Source organism: Haliotis rubra, unplaced genomic scaffold (assembly GCF_003918875.1).
Source record: "Haliotis rubra isolate DU_JTF1 unplaced genomic scaffold, ASM391887v1 Scf753, whole genome shotgun sequence".
NCBI classification, from domain to species: domain Eukaryota; kingdom Metazoa; phylum Mollusca; class Gastropoda; order Lepetellida; family Haliotidae; genus Haliotis; species Haliotis rubra.
In genome coordinates, this window is record NW_025767472.1 from 210,885 (window position 1) to 229,166 (window position 18,282).

The 18,282-nt window shown below is 40.4% G+C and overlaps 1 protein-coding gene across 1 annotated transcript in view; it reads right to left on the reverse strand.

Annotated features, from left to right (window-relative positions):
- LOC124260187 overlaps positions 1-18,282 on the reverse strand; it is an 80,630-nt gene that overhangs the window by 17,737 nt on the left and 44,611 nt on the right. The window contains exons 19-25 of the mRNA XM_046694445.1: positions 15,804-16,022; positions 13,913-14,207; positions 12,334-12,498; positions 4,652-4,784; positions 2,358-2,483; positions 1,035-1,149; positions 132-285 (exon numbers count right to left, since the gene is read on the reverse strand). Coding sequence (XP_046550401.1) covers positions 132-285; positions 1,035-1,149; positions 2,358-2,483; positions 4,652-4,784; positions 12,334-12,498; positions 13,913-14,207; positions 15,804-16,022 — 1,207 coding nt within the window. The remainder of the gene's footprint in view (positions 1-131; positions 286-1,034; positions 1,150-2,357; positions 2,484-4,651; positions 4,785-12,333; positions 12,499-13,912; positions 14,208-15,803; positions 16,023-18,282) is intronic.

Here is an 18,282-nt window from a genome sequence, read left to right on the forward strand (position 1 = left end):
CTGATCTGCGCCAAGAGATCAGGAGGTACCAAACCAAGGGCACCAAGAACAATGGGGAACCTGACGACAGTGTACTTGGGATGCAAGCGAGATATTGTTATTATCATCGTTATTATAACAATTATAATTACCAGGGGTTAGTTCCCTGTTGATCTGTATGCTGGACATGGAACTGTCAACCAGCCTCATCTCATCCTCTGATTGGTCGCTTGTGTCGTCTGCCTCGTTCCCATCGTTGGCGTCCACCTCCAGACTGACCAGCTCTTCCCGCAGCCATGTTGGTATCTGGAACACAAGTCACCATGACAACATACAAGTCTACTTAAAATCACATGGTTCATACAAGACTGTTATTCCTTTCAGTGACACAGGTCATAGTGATGGTTATGGATGTAGATGCTGATATGGATGTGGAGATACTGCATTCTCTTCCACAGAGGTTACTTGTCATATCTTCATACGAACCTCTGTTATTTCAGAATTCCAAAACTACCAAAAGGCACCAGTACACCACCAGATCTATCTATGTGCCAAGTTTGGTGAAGAAATATTGAACGGTTTTAGAGTTCTGCTCCTGAAAAGAGCACTACCACCAATTTCAGTCAAAGTCGAACTTGTTGCCATGGAAACGCCAAAAATATTTAATTCAGAATTCCAAAACTACCAAAAGGCACCAGTACACCACCAGATCCATGTATGTGCCAAGTTTGGTGAAGCAATATTGAACGGTTTTAGAGTTCTGCTCCGGAAAAGACAAATGTGCACAGACGGATGGACGGACGGACGGAGTCCATTTTAATACCCCCTGCAAAACGCGTTGCAGGGGATAATAAGAGTAAAGCATGTCAGTATATATAGAGATTATATTGGTTATGATATTGGTTCATTATTCCACCAATACATGTGAACTGATTCTTTTTGTCCTAGCAAAATTGATTTCCTTTTTCAAAACTTGATTCTTTTTCCCTGATTCTTTTTCCCTGATGCTTTTTCCCAATTACCGTGCAGAGAACGATGTAGATAATTCAACTCACTGATCCCCTGGAGTCGGAGGCCTCGGAGGAGTAGTCATCCCCGCCCTCCCTGCTGGAGGCTGTGTGTTGCTGGGAGTCACTCGACTCACTCTGAGGCTTGTTCTTGGAGCGCTTCCTGTTTAACATGAGTGCCCTTTTGTCCACACGAGTGCCCTTTGTCAACAAGGCTGTTGGTGCATCACATATCACTTTAGAATTACAATCAAAGTTTTGAATTAAATGCTGTATCAATGTACGTTGTATGCTTCTCTCGAGGGTAATATGGTCTGATGTATGCCCCTTTGTAGCAGTGTCACCCAAGCCGGTAGACAAGGGATAACACTGCTACAAAGAGGCGTACATCGGACCGTATTACCCGAGGGATATTTATCTATTTATCATATTTACCTGAATTACCCAAGGGATATTTATGTGTTTATCATATTTATCTTACCCCCATGTTAAATGTACAAATTATCATATTATTTTATTTGGAAGATTGCTACCGACTATATGACATGTAAACAAAATGCCTCTCGACTGGATTTATAAAATCAGTGAAACATATTCTGACAATTTTAAAACGTCTATAAGAATGGTTAATTGTGTTTAAGTTGACTGTGCAAATGATTCAATGTATAAAATACTTTAAATAAAGTAGTGAAAGTCGGTGAAATAAATGTCTACATAATGAATTCAAAAACAGCTAATCGAACGGTTTTTGAACTCTGGAGGGGCTGACACGGAAACTTGATAAAGCGTCATTGACCAATGAAATTATGTATTTTATATCAAGGTAAGATAACAATCTTTCAGTCCCGTTAGTTTGTTGTTCAATGCCTCATTCAGCTATAGTCCAGCTATACGGTCTGTATCACAGAGAACATTCAACTATTCTATGTCAGAGAAAACAGCCCTGTTTCATGAGTGAACGTGACATTAAAACAGTTGATCTTAGTGAAAATGTTTTGAGAATTTCTTTGGCTTTCATAAAATTTCAAAAGAAACATTTCATGAATTCATGGACTCAAAACCTCAGCCATGGAGATATACAATCGAAGACAGTGCACTACTGATTGCCAAACCAATCTTATTTCTTGTTTAACAAAGACCTGGGTTCGATTTCCCGCTTGGATACATTGATACAAATGTGTGAAGCCGGCATTTGGTGTTCCTGCCGTGATGTTGCTGAAATTGGTGTAAACCCATACACACTCACACACTCATTCAAATAAAGTGTGACAGGGCACATGTACTTCTGGAATTATGTAACACTGTAAGTTACTCAAGGTGAGTATGTTTCACTTCCTTCAGGAGGTTCTACATGTCTTAGAGCCCACTCACCTGAGGCTGCGTTTCTTCAGTGCCTTCCGTCGGGGTGGCGGTGCTGTCGTCTCAAGCTGGACAAACAGATTCTCCCCGTGACAGAAGAAGTTTCCAAGCAACACCTTCTCATTCACCTGCTCTATCCTGTAGACAACATAACAACAGACATCTGTATCACTACAACCACACCCATCTGTATCACTCTACTCACACCCATCTGTATCACTCTACTCACACCCATCTCTATCACTGCAACCATGCCAATCTGTATCAGTGTAACCACAACATCTGTATCGCTCTACTCACACCCATCTATATTACTGCAACCTTGCCAATCTGTGCCAATGTAACCACACCATCTGTATCACTGTTTATTACCCACGTGGTCAACGTATGGGTAGTTACCAGATACCATACGAAGGACACTTGTTTCGCATAATTCGTATGTTATGAGACCTCGTGTAGTATTCTCTATAGCCACCGTCTGTATCAGTGTAACCACACCCATCTGTATCACTGTAACCTTGCCAATCTGTGCCAATGTAACCACACCCATCTGTATCACTGTTTATTACCCACGTGGTCATTAATCGTCTGGTGTAGTGTACCAGATACCATCTGTAAGGACACTTGTTTCACACCATAATTAGATGTTATGAGACCTCGTGTAGTATTCTCTATAGCCACCGTCTGTATCAGTGAAACCACACCCATCTGTATCACTGTAACCATGCCAATCTGTGCCAAGTAACCACACCCACCTGTATCACTGTAACCACACTATCTGTATCACTGTAACCACACCCACCTGTATCACTGTAACCATGCCAATCTGTGCCAGGTAACCACACCCACCTGTATCACTGTAACCACACCCACCTGTATCACTGTAACCATGCCAATCTGTGCCACTGTAACCACACCATCTGTATCACTGTAACCACACCCACCTGTATCACTGTAACCATGCCAATCTGTGCCAAGTAACCACACCCACCTGTATCACTGTAACCATGCCAATCTGTGCCAAGTAACCACACCCACCTGTATCACTGTAACCACACCTATCTGTATCATTGTAACCATGTCACACTGTGCCACTGTAACCACACCCACCTGTAACCACACCCATCTGTATCACTGTAACCACACCCACCTGTATCACTGTAACACTGTAACCACACCCATCTGTATCACTGTAACCACACCCACCTGTATCACTGTAACCATGCCAATCTGTGCCACTGTAACCACACCCACCTGTATCACTGTACTGTAACCTGTATCACTGTAAATCACCCACCTGTATCACTGTAACCACACCCACCTGTATCACTGTAACCATGCCAATCTGTGCCACTGTAACCACACCCACCTGTATCACTGTAACCATGCCCATGTATCACTGTAACCATGCCAATCTGTACTGTAACCACACCCACCTGTATCACTGTAACCACACCCACCTGTATCACTGTAACCATGCCAATCTGTATCACTGTAACCACACCCACTGTATCACTGTAACCACACCAAGTAACCACACCCACCTGTATCACTGTAACCACACCGTCTGTATCACTGTAACCACACCCATCTGTATCACTGTAACCACACCCACATCTGTATCAATACTGTAACCACACCCATCTGTATCACTGTAACCACACCCATCTGTATCACTGTAACCACACCATCTGTATCACTGTAACCACACCCATCTGTATCACTGTAAACACACCCATCTGTATCACTGTAACCACACCCATCTGTATCACTGTAAACACACCCACCTGTATCACTGTCACCACACCCACCTGTATCACTGTAACCACACCCATCTGTATCAGTGTACCACACCCACCTGTATCACTGTAACCACACCCATCTGTATCACTGTAAACACACCCACCTGTATCAGTGTAGCCACACCCACCTGTATCACTGTTACCACACCTATATGTATGACTAACCAAAACCATCGGTATCACTGAAACCACATCCACCTGTATCACTGTAACCACACCCACCTGTATCACTGTAACTACACCCATCTGTACAACTGTAACTTTGACAATCTGTGTCATTGTAACCACACCCATCTGTACCACTGTAACTTTGACAATCTGTGTCATTGTAACCACACCCATCTGTATCACTGTAACTTTGACAATCTGTGTCATTGGAAACACACCCAGCTGTATCGCTGCAAGTACACCCGCTTCTATCCATATCCACCCAGATAACTATAGCCAAATCCACCTGTAACCACACCCAACTATATCACACCCACGCACATCCCTGTAACCCACCTGATGATCTCCACTGGCTCCAGGAGAACGACACAGTCGTCTCTCATGATCTCCTTCTCTCTCTCCTTCTCCTTGTCTTTCTCCTTCAGGTTCTCCCGGCTACTGGCGCTGGTTGATCGGCGGGGTACACTGCCTGCACCAAGGACAGAAAACCACCTTACCATTCATCAAAGGATGGCCTTTCAGTTCCATTTGGGAAACTTTTAATAGTTTCACTTACAAAAGGAAATATGAGGCTTCAATTTGAGTTGTGGTGCATGTGGTGTTCAAGTTTATTTCACTCAAGCAGCAACATCCTCACACGTCTGTTTGTACCAGTCATAGGGGAATGCCTAGTCGTTAAAGTGGTTAAAGTGTTTGCTCATCATGGTTTGATTCCCAATATGAGTTCAAGTAGTACTGAGTGAAGCCATTTATTGGTGCTCCCCAGAATTACTTTGCTGAACATTGCTAAAGGTGGCATACAAACATGCTAGCTGTACTTAAAATTGACAGATGCTGGTTTTACAGTGCTTGTTTAGGCCACACCAAATTTATTTCTTGGTTTACGGATCCCGCCGGTCGTATTTTTTCAAGAATAAGAAAGTTAATTTTCCCCACTCAAAAATAAAATCCTAATGATTTATTGGCCAAAAATGTAAATTTACAAGAAAAGTGTTTTTTAGATTGTGTTTTGCCCCATATACACTTCATAAATTGCCCAAAGTAAAATGTAATTTTTGGAGTAAAATTGATATTTTATACTTATCCTGACTCATGAGGTCAGCCCTCCCATCCTCCCCAAATAACACTTTGGATTTCCCTGTAAATTCAAATGTTGGGCTCAGTATATGAGGAGAGAGTGAGGCACATGGGTAGAGGTGGCGCCCTCGTTCCCGCGCTTGTGGAAAGGAGGTAACTCGTGGTGAATACTAATTAGTGATTTTAAATTGAAGGGAGCTTCAATTAGGGAGATACAAGTGTTCCACTATGTTCGCAAGAAGAAGAAGACAAGCAAAAAGAGCATGAGTCAGGATAAGTATAAAATATCAATTTTACTCCAAAAATTACATATTTTTCCTTATCCTGACTCATGCTCTTTTTGCTTGTAGCATCCTACGGAACGGAGGTGGGAATATCTAATACTTTGGATTTTTTAATAATTAGTGATTTGAACTGTGATGATTGTAATAACCCTATGGGAACTTCATAAAGGCACTGAATTGATGAATTCCTGCTGCTAACTTATCAGCTGCCATATAAAAGGTTATTACCATGTACTTATTATGATAAAGTATATATAACATTAATACAATGCTTAAGACTAATAGACTTAAGCTTGTTAATATGCTAGTATAAACTCCTTAGAGTTTGTTAGCTAAAATACTTTAAGATATAACATAGTACTAAGCTTAAGATATGATTAAACTTAAGCTAATTATATAACAGCAAACTCTTTAGAGTTTGTTAGTTAATATACTTATATGATATAGATATAATGCTGAGCTTAAGATATGAATAAGCTTTAGCTACATATATAATAGCAAAACTCTGTAGAGTTTGTTAGCTAATATATTTTTATAATATGAGTATAGTACCGTGCTTAAGCATATAATTAACTTAAGCTACATATATAATAGCCAAACTCTGTAGAGTTTGTTAGCTAATATATTTTTATAATATGAGTATAGTACTGTGCTTTAAGCTATAATTAACTTAAGCTACATATATAATAGCCAAACTCTGTAGAGTTTGTTAGCTAATATATTTATAATATTAGTATAGTACTGAGCTTAAGATATAATTAACTTAAGCTACATATATATAGCGCAAAACTCTGTAGGGTTTTGTTAGCTAATATATTTTACAATATGAGTATAGTAGTGTGCTTAAGATATAATTAACTTAAGCTACATATATAATAGCAAAACTCCGTAGAGTTTGTTAGCTAATATATTTTACAATATGAGTATATAGTGTGCTTAAGATATAATGAACTTAAGCAACATATATATAGCAGAACTCCGTGAGTTTGTTAGCTAATATATTTTACAATATGAGTATAGTATTGTGCTTAAGATATTATTAACTTAAGCTACATATATAATAGCCAAAACTCTGTAGAGTTTATTAGCTAATATGTTTATAGTGTAACCATAATTGCTAAGCTTATAGTACTGAGCTTAAGTTATGATGAAACTTAAGCTATATATATATAATAACAAAACTCCGTCGAGTTTTGTTAGCTATCTTGCTTTATAATGTAACCATACTGCTTAAGATATGATGAAAACTTAAGCTAATTGTATAATAGCCGAAAACAACCCTTTAGAGTTTGTTAGCTATGATATAAACCTAGTATTGAGCTTATGAAGGAAAACTTAAGCTACATATATAATAGCAAGAACTCAGTAGAGTTTGTTAGCTAATACATGTTATAATGTAACTATAAAGCTTAAAATATGATGAAACTTAAATGCGAAATAGATAATAGCAAAACCCTCTTTTAGAGTTTTGATAGCTAATATACCTATATGATATAAACATAGTACTGCTTAAGATATGAATAAGCTTAAGTTACATATATAATAGCTAAAACTCTGTAGAGTTTGTTAGCTAATACATGTTATAATATAACCATATTGCTTAGAAATATGATGATACTTAAGCCAAATAGCAAAAAAACCTTTAGAGTTTGTTAGCTAATCTACTTATATGATATAAACATAGTACTAAGCTTAAGATATGAATAAGCTTAAGCTACCTATATAATAGCAAAACTCCTTAGAGTTTGTTAGCCAATATATTTTAATAATATGAGTATAGTACTATGCTTAAGGTATAATTAGCTTAAGTTACCTATATAATAGTAAAACTCATTAGAGTTTGTTAAGCTTAATTAACTTAAGCTATGTATAAAATAGCCAAAAACTCTGTAGAGTTTGTTAGCTGATGCATTTATCATGTAACCATAATATTACTCTTAAGATATGAATAACTTAAGGTAAATATATATAATAACAAACTCTGTAGAGTTGTTAACTTATATATTGTATGATGTAATAATCATAGTACTGTGATGATAAAAGGAACTTAAGTAAATTATATATAGCATGAAGCTATTTAGTATTGTTATAAGATAAGTAAAAATCTGTTAGATTGACTTATCTTCTCCGAAGAACTGTCAGCTGTTGTGCTGAGGACCATGGGATCGAATTGGTGTATACCTGAGGCGTCCTCGGTGGTGATATCTCTCAGATAATGGTTTGCAACCACCATATCGGATCTCCAGAAATAAACCCTCCAATATTTCAATCACATATGTGTGGAACAATTGTAGAAGTTAAGCTATAATATCATGAGTATTAAGCTCATGGAGGGTTCGGAATAGGTCCATCCTTTATGCACGCGTAGTATGACAGTTCTGATCCAAATGGAGATATAGTACATGAGACTTCTCTCTGCGTGAAGTTGATGATACGGGAAATAATCTGTTGCATTTTTACTCCTGTTTGGTTTGAGTGGAGATAAATTTACAGTGCTCTTGCTGGCCATCTTGATAGAATCATCGTATCATGGGGTCCAAGTATGTCATCCAGGCGTGTTCATAAACCTCACTTGTGAGGTGTTGAACACTATATATTCATATCCCCAGGTTGGCAAGTGAAATTTCCGTTTATTCTCCAAACAGAAGTTTAGTAGGTTTACTAACCATCTAGTTGTGTTAATTAAACTTGATGAAATTCAGCTGTAGTCTGAAACGCTGTGGATTTAGATCCACTTGTATCTTCGTCTAGGTAATTAAGCTCATTTCAGTCCTTGGACGATGTAGGTGCACAAAACCAGGTGTGTCTGTCCTCGTTGAACTTTATGTAAAATCGCCTGACTGCCGATCCCTCGTCTTAACTTGACAGGGGGAGGTCTCTATCTTGAAGAAAGGCAGTCTAATCATGAATGTTCAGGTTAACTGGACTGTAATGAGGCTTGCTCGTTCACTGAAATATAGTTGTCACTTGGCGTAAGTCTTGAACTGTGAATAGAGATCGACCTCTGTGTAGAGTGGGTGTCCCTCATGGTCCAATCAGAACAAAGGCATTTTGATTCTGTATAATACCCGCTGTGATGTCACGGTGTAGCGGAAAAACCCACCTTGAATAAATTCTTGTACGCTGCGTTGATATTAGCATAAGCGTCGGTCTTCACCGTAGCTTCCAGTTATCCGGTGACGCGTGTTTCGAGGGTTAATGGTAACCGCTTGTGAAACCTCCGGTAGCGAAATATCTAGGCTCTGTAATTTTATGCTGGGTAGGTTATTTTCCTGGTTGTCGTGAAAGTAATTTCAGTTTTGAATATATTCCGACTTCCTTATATATAAGGGTATAAACAACTTTTACAAGTTGTGAGCTTGTAGACTGTATACATGAATGTATCGTCATAATTGTAGAATTAACGTTGAACTTGTTGTACATATTTCTTCTCAGAAACTTTGGCGATTAAGAGTTATACTGGCTGTAACAAGGCTGCTGTTCAATTTCGATATTGAATTGTCTGTAGATATGCGTAATGGTCACATATGATAGATAATCGTATCGTCGTCGAGATTGTTGATAGCAATTTATACCGAATAGTTGATTTCTGTGAAGATCTATGAAATGTCGCTGACTAATAATACAGCTGACGTTCTGTGTTGTAAATAGCCTGAGCAATTATCTTCGGCGTAGGCTTATAGATCGGCATCTGGCATACAGTTGATAATCAACTTATCGCGAAACGTCTTGAACGGACTGACGAAAGTAGCTATATTCGCCAGTGGCTAGTATATGGAAACCTTGGAGGAGACTTCACTCGGTGAACGCGAGGAGACTTCATGAAGTTCTCAGTATCCCTTCTAGATCTTCTGGGTGAAGTAGACTTGGAGCCACTTAGCCTTCGAGCCACCATCGCGAAGGTGTCGAAGTCAAAGCCCGATTAGTATATATATATATATATATATAAATATATATGGCGGAGCTTTGTTTCATGGAACAGCCTCTGTGTTTAACAGGATGTGGGATGCGGCGCTTGCCTAGCATGGCGCATGGATCATCTTTTATCATATTCAGAAGTCGAGTGTTCACAAGTCTGGTGATAAGTGTCTCCAAGTGATCGTTCTAGATCTATTTAGGCCAGCGAACATAATGTCTCGTCATGGATTCAACAGAACCAATATCACGATTGTAGTTCTTATGCTTGATGTCGACATGATCAACTTGTCTATGGGTTGATCTTCTTCGAGGACTTTAGTGAGGGAACGTTGATAGTTTGGCGAAAGCTCTTTGTATAGTCCCTCGATGCTCGCTTCTAGATGATGATGATCTGGATTCAGGTGTCGCTTCGCGCATGCCTTGGCCGAAGCTTCCTCTGGGAACGGCGATATGACCTTCGCGAAGGCTTCGCCCGTGATGTCTGATGGTCCAGTCCATCTGGGGATGAAACGCATAAAGGTGATGATCTCTGCCTTCGCCACAAGTCATGCAGCGAAGGCTGTATTTAGGTTCTTTCCGTAGCCAGCGAAGCTGTACATCTAGGTCCTTTCGTAGCCGAAGGCCTTCAAGGGCTGCGGTACATCTGGAGGTCCTCGAAGTCAAGGTGGTCATTGACTTCCTTCGAAGGTGACATCGTCCCTGGCTGCTACGTTATTGAGGGGTGCCTCTGGGGTGCTGTTCACGTTGGAGCCTAGCGCTGTTGCTGGACTCCTGCTACCGCAGATAGTTGGTCCTCCATGATGTTCATAATTTGTCGCATCATGTCTTCTGGGATGGTCTCCGCGACGAGAATGCGATCCGGGTGCTTTATCTGGCGGTGTTAATGGAGGTCCACGGAAAATCGTCGACATCAGTGTAGAGGCATCAGGCTGCATGGTGATCTCTGCTGATAATGTCGTTGTAGCTGTCCCCGTCGATTTCTTGTGGCGTCGTCGGTGTGATGATCAGCTGATCATGTCGTAGAGGTCAGGTCATCGGCTGGAACAATCTGGTTGAAAAGTCCTAGTCCGAACCGTTGATTTTCCCTCAGAAGTCGGCAGCTGCCCTGGGTGTCGCGGCGTCTGCGTGAGTGTTGGTAATGATGGGACCCTCAGGACCCCGATCATCGCATATCTCGTTGTTACATCAGGCTGCATGCTGATCTGTGCGACATCGGTCAATCTTTGATGTACATCCGGGTATGATGACCGGGTTGATCATCATACAGGCCAAGCACTTCAGGAGCGGTCGCCGGTTGTTGAGATGTAGTAAAGAAAACCCTCTAGTCTTCTGCCGCGACGATGGGATGTCTGAAACAGAATGCTTGCTTGGAGATGGCGGACTCACGCCACACCTCTCCACCACTCTAGCGAACACCACATCGGGAGGAGTTAGGCCAACAGCAGTAGACTGGCTGAGGGGTTCCGTGCCCTCAGTCTAGACTCTGCATTAATGAACTATCTGCAATGCGTTACTTAAGCGCCAAAGTAAATATTAATAAAGAGGTAGAATTGATAAATTAGTAACCGCAACTGCAATGTGAATATAATAAACATGGCCGGTACATCATATTAAAGGTGGATCAGCAGCAGCATAAAAAGCGTAATCTGCAATAGTACAGAATTTTCATCAACGCATCCACTGGAAACAAATGCACGTCCCCGTGAATAAACTGTAAAAAACGACTAAATATCAATATATAATCGTTGAAGGATACTAGCTAAACCTCTATAGATGTCTATGCGAGGTAACTAACTAAATATAATCAAAGGATATAGTGTGTCGGAGACACAGGCGACTCACGTCCAGCTCACTGGGCGAAGAAGGAGAGAGTGAGGCACATGGGTGAGGGAGGGCTTCCTCGCTCGTTCAGCATGTGGAAAGGAGGCAGCTGTCGTGGTGAATACTAATTAGTGATTTTAAATTGAAGGGAGCTTCAATTAGGGAGATACAAGTGTTCCACTATGTTAGCAAGAAGAAGAAGACAAGCAAAAAGAGCATGAGTCAGGATAAGGAAAAATAATACTTTTAGGATTTATTTTTTATTTTTTTTCCCTCCTGCCTTTAGGTTTTCTAAGGACAAAAATCTGTAAAACAAGAAAAAAATTGGTCAGGCCTTAACCACTCAGACGTGGTATGCCAACCCCATGTTTATAGATACTTAGCTCTCTGATAACAGAGACAATGCTAACATACCTACAAATATTATCAGGTTAAATTAAGATTCCAACACGTTTCTCAAGGGGAAGTAACTCTTACACCACTGAGTCACTGAAACAACTTTGGCTGAGATGTATCTGGGGACACATTCAACAAAGTGATCTAAGCACTGAAAGCAACATTATTTCAAGGTAAAGAGTGCTGACAGTCATACTTCTTGTGGTGCTGGCATCAACTTTTTCAGTGAGTTAGTGAGGGAGTATGGTTTTATGCTGCTTTTAGCAATATTTCGCTAATATCATGACAGGGAACACCAGAAATGGGCTTCACACATTGTACCAATGTGGGAATCAACCCGGGTCTTCGGTGTGACAAGTGAACACTCTAACCACTTGGCTACCCCACCACTCCTGTGACCATGAGATGTACCTGAGGAAACTAAACACTGCACGTAACCATGGTAACAGAAGTGTAAGGTCGAGACCCTGAGTTATGACAGTTATTTTCTGAAGTTGCTACGTGGTGCTTGTATGAACTTACTCAGAGGTCTGAAGCCTGGGTTGAACTCTTCCTGGGGTGTTGTGGGCACTCCGCTGTCATTAGCGGCAGACATGACGCTGTCACAACTTATCTGTCGACGTGGTGACATTGGTACGTCGTCTTCTCCGACCTTCACAGCATCAGCATCAGCACCAGCAACACCAGCTACAGCAGAGAGGAAACATTAAAATGGCCAAAACTGCATATATCAAGGTTGCTTATATCGACAGTGGGTGTATTGATTTTGTACATGGCATGCAAGGGGGGTTGGGGGGGTGTCACTATTTTGTACATAAATTTGGGGGTGGTGGTGTCATTTACATTGTAAATGCTTCTCCATAAAAATCATTACCACCCCCCTAGCCATAAATTATGAACGGTCCCTTAGGGTTATTGTTATAAGTTCTTAAATAACTTTTATTTATGTAATGTATTGTAATGCACAGTTCCTTTTTGTCCGTTAGTATATTAATGGGTATGTTTTGACTAATCACTATTCTAAGATGCCTAGCGGTTAGAACAATCGAAAAAAACAAACATTATCAGACAATAAAGGTATAGTTTTTTGATGAAGTAACAATTGAATGACGTTATCCCGTCACTCAGCCATTCTAGTGTGCCCCCTCGTAATCGAACCATTTTACATTACGTCACAATGTAAGCAACATCACGATGCATGTCAGTTGTCATCGCCTCATACGGCCTCCTACAGTAAACTACACCGTTGCATCCAGTTTCTTGGTTTGCTGTTGCTTCACACAGCTAACATCACTGGTGGAAACATTACGCTTATGTTTTACAACGGTTAAAATGTGTCATTTCGACTCACAAGTTTTCAGCGACACGGTAGCGCTTAAGTAATGTTTACATTCCCACAATGCAATTGTGGAATGTCGCTTGACTACTCAACTTCCTCTGGATGTACTGATCTAAACTTACGCTGGTAGTAGAAATGCAACGCTCATATTGCCCCATATGGTTTACGTTAATGACAGATGTAATTAAAATAATTCAGAGAAGATATTTAATCCGAACGTAAACCGTCATCAAACTGTTATCATTTGTTTTTCTGGTAACGTTCGGTCTTAAGGTAGGGGGGCAGACACATCAATAGAACAGCCCAGCGCCAGTTAGCCCTGTGGGAGGATTCTTAATTTAGGTCACCTACACCGTCGTTTGTTTTCTGCCTTAAATTAATTGTAATTATCTTTAGAAAGTATTAAATTTGGCATCTTAGAAAGAAATACAGTTAGCCCTACCACCATGTATAGTGTAATAAAACACACTTTAAGCCTGAACTATTATAACGTTAAAAGCACTTTCGGACGCAAGCGTACTCGTGTTTTAACTATAATAGTTCAGGGCAAAAGTGTGTTTTATTACACTATACATGGTGGTAGGGCGAACTGTATTTCTTTAATAGATCATGAGTGAATGTGTGAACAGCTGATTGTTATTTCCGGCTCTGTTTACAAGATACATACACACAGTAATCTTAATCTGTGTATATATGTTTATCTCCAAACTGAGGAGAGCTAAATTCAAATAATGACAAAGGTTACTGGCCCAAACAACTCACCATCTTGACTGGCCATTGTCTGTTGCTCCTTCCCGCTGTTGAGGCTGGTGACGCTGGCTGAGCTGTGTGTCCGCGAGTTGGTGGCCGAGGCTTTTCTTGGTGTGATACTCTCTAGCCGAATGTCGTCCTTGGAGATGACACTGGAGGAGACGTTGGTGATGCTGCCGTTGGTGCTGGACCGACTGGTGTTGTCCTCTACTGCATGCTGGGACGGCATCTTGAACCTCAGCCCCCAGTAGTACAGCTCGTGGTCGCGGGTACTGGCCACCGTGAAGTGTTCCCCACACTGGATACGCTGTAACACGACAGTATAAGTGAGTGAGTTTAGTTTTACGCCGCTTTTAGCAATATTCCAGCAATATCACGGCAGGGGGACACCAGAAATGGGCTTCACACACTGTACCCATGTGGGATTCGAACCCGGGTCTTCGGCGTTACGAGCCAACACTTTAACCACTAGGCTACCCCACCGCCCCAGTACATATAGAAACAGCCTGACCATTGGCATCATGACACTGAACACTCTTCCCAGAGGGAGATGGATCTGGCAGCTCGTGAGTGAGTGAGTATGGTTTCACTCTGCTTTTATCAATACTCCAGCAATATCACAGCGGGGACACCAGACACTGGTTTCACACTTTGTACCCATGTGGGGAATAGAACCTGGGTTTTTGTCGTATGAGCTAGAGGGCAGAGAGCTTTAACCACTGGGCTACCCAGCTGCCCAGACTAAACAAGTGATAACAGTGTCGGCAGCTACACTGAAAAAAGTTTCTCCCTCAACTATCTCCCTTGTTAAACTTCTAAACTAAATGCCTCTCAAAGACTGACTGACTGAGTTTTGGTTTTACGCCGCTTTTAGCAATATTCCAGCAATATCAGGGCGGGGGACACCAGAAATGGGCTTCACACATTGTGCCCATGTGGGGATTCGAACCCGGGTCTTCGCGTGATGAGCCAATGCTTTAACCATTAGGCTACCCACCGCCCCTACCTCTGTAGACTGACTGACTGACTGAGTTTGGTTTTACGCCGCTTTTAGCAATATTCCAGCAACATCACTGAGGGGGACACCAGAAATGGGCTTCACACATTGTGCCCATGTGGGGATTCGAACCCGGGTCTTCGGCGTGACGAGCCAAACGCTTGAACCATTAGGCTACCCCACCGCCCTGCCTCTCAAAGAAGTTACTCTTCCACCAGTCTGCAATCCTTAACAAATCCATTAAACATACAGTCGAGCACCATTGTGTCGAACTCTGATAAATTGATATCTCGGTTGTCTCGATATACATTTTGGTCCCAGCAAAATCCTTCATAATTTATAATTATTCAAGCTCTTTTAACTCGATACGGATGTCTCGATATTTCGGATATCTCGATATAATTTCATGGTCCCAACAAGCAAAATGACCCTTTCAACTCGTTGTTTGCAAAGAAACTTGATATTCACCTGCCTTTCAGGGGCAAGTATCCCTGTGGATTGAGGTTGTTTCCATATGTTTACACATGGTGCAGCATGAAATCAAAGGGATGCGGTAGTGTAAACTAATTAAGGCTAATTGAGTTGAAAGTGTTACTTGTTTGGTATTTAATTAGGATTACTCACTGTTACAACTAAACACTACTGATAATGGATTATAGTTTCGAATTAAAACATACTGAGGTGTGTTTTGTTTTCTTTCATAGTGATATGTGATGATATGACCTGGTTGGATGTCTCTAAGTTCGGATAACTTTTCGGATATTCTTGGTCCCATGAATATCGAGACAACAGAGCTCAACTGTATAAAACAAATTCACCCAGAAAAAATATAGCATTTCAACTTGAACCGATTTATGTATCTCCTACACATTTTCTGATATGAGGTGAGTCTTTTCGTTTCCTTACATTGACACACTTGTCCTGCAGGGGTTTGACCTCTACTGGGGTGTTCGATGCCTTGGTGTTCCCCACACCCAGCTGACCCTCGGTGTTGCGCCCGAACGTGTACACGTGACCAGATGCTACACGCACGGCAGTGTGGTGCGGGCCGATAGAGATGTCAAGGACGCGGTGTCGTGCCAACGCCCTCACCGGGGTCAAAACATTTCGACCTTCAACCTCCGTCTGAAACAGAATAAAAACAAAGTTCCTGTACCAATTCAGATCATCCCTGTCATTGAACTATCTTTGCTACACTTCACTCTGCAATAGAATTTTGCTTGATAATCACTGTAAACTGTGGAGAACACCACTAAAGACACTGACTGAGTTTGGTTTTACGCCGCTTTTAGCAATATTCCAGCAACATCACGGCGGGGGACACCAGAAATGGGTTTCACACATTGTACCCATGTGGGGATTCGAACCTGGGTCTTGGGTGTGATGAGCCAACGCTTTAACCACTAGGCTACCCCACTGCCCCCACTAAAGACACATTCAGTTTATAAGTTGTATGCTTCTCTTGAGGGTAGTAATGCCTTTTTGTAGCAATGTTACCCGAGCCGGAATAACCTGAGGGAGAAGTTTACAACATATTTATCTTACCATTATGTTAAATAATATCATTTTATTTCATTTTGAAGATCGCTACCGACTATATGACATATAAACAAAATGGCGTCTGCCTCTCGACATGATATTTAAAATCAGTGAAACATATTCTGACAAGCTTAAAACTGCTATAAAAATGTTTATTATGTGTTAGTTGAATGCGCAAATGATTCAATGTATAAAATAGTTTAAATAAAGCAGTGAAAGTCTGTAAAATAAATGTGTACATCGTGAACTGAAAAACAGCTAATCCAAAGGCTTTCGAACTCCATGCACTGCATGCATCATTATGAAGTCACATGATTGTTAGCCATTCAGCTTTTCGGTGGTTACGGTGGCAGCCGGTAATATGTTTTCAAGTTGTCACCCTCCTGGGAGGGGTGACATGGAAACTTGTTAAAGCATCATTGACCAATGAAATTAAAGTATTTTACATGAAGGTAAGATAATATATCATACAAGGACTGTCACTGATGGTCGAGGTCACTGACACGAGAACAACAAGAAAACAAAGTCATCAATATCCCCGGCAAAGGCAAAATACTCTTTATGAATATGTCTACCAGTTATGATTATGTCAAATGTTTTGGAGTGTATACAGCAAAGAGGAAGGAGAGTATTGAAAGGTTATCTGGAGCACTACCACCAAATTCAGTTGAAGCCTAACTTGTTGCCATGGAAATGCAACAGGATGACATCCTCACAGTCACAGCCTATGTAATTTTTAGAGTAAAATTGATATTTTATACTTATCCTGACTCATGCTCTTTTTGCTTGTCTTCTTCTTCTTGCTAACATAGTGGAACACTTGTATCTCCCTAATTGAAGCTCCCTTCAATGTAAAATCACTAATTAGTACACACGAAGCTACCTCCCTTCCACAAGCTGAACGAGGGCTTCACCTCCACCCATGTGCCTCACTCTCTCCTCATATACTGAGCCCAACATTTGAATTTACAGGGAAATCCAAAGTGTTATGTGGGAGGATGGGAGGAGAGCATTACATGAGTCAGGATAAGTATAAAATATCAATTTTACTCTAAAAATTACATATTTTTCCTTATCCTGACTCATGCTCTTTTGTTTGTAGAATCCTACGAAAAAGGAGGTGGAATATATAATACTTTGGATTTTAATAATTAGTGATTTGAACTGTGATGATTGTAATAACCCTATGGGAACTTCATAAAGGCACTGAACTGATGAATTCCTGCTGCTAACTTATCAGCTGCCATATAAAGGTTATTACAATGTACTTATTACAATGTACTTATTATGATAAAGTATATATAACATTAATACAATGCTTAAGACTAATAGACTTAAGCTTGTTAAATTGCTAGTATAAACTCCTTAGAGTTTGTTAGCTAAATTACTTTAAGATATAAACATAGTACTAAGCTTAAGATATGCTTAAACTTAAGCTAATTATATAATAGCAAAACTCTTTAGAGTTTGTTAGCTAATATACTTATATGATATAAACATAGTGCTGAGCTTAAGATATGAATAAGCTTTAGCTACATATATAATAGCAAACTCTGTAGAGTTTGTTAGCTAATATATTTTTACAATATGAGTATAGTACTGTGCTTAAGATATAATTAACTTAAGCTACATATACAATAGCCAAAACCTCTGTAGAGTTTATTAGCTAATAGACTTATATTGTAACCATAGTATTAAGCTTAAGATATGATTAGACTTAAGCTAAATGTATATAGCAAAAAAAACTCCTTAGAGTTTTTTAACTAATATACTTTTTATGTTAAAAAACATAGTACTGAGCTTAAGATATGATTAAACTTAAGCTATATATATAAAAGCAAAACTC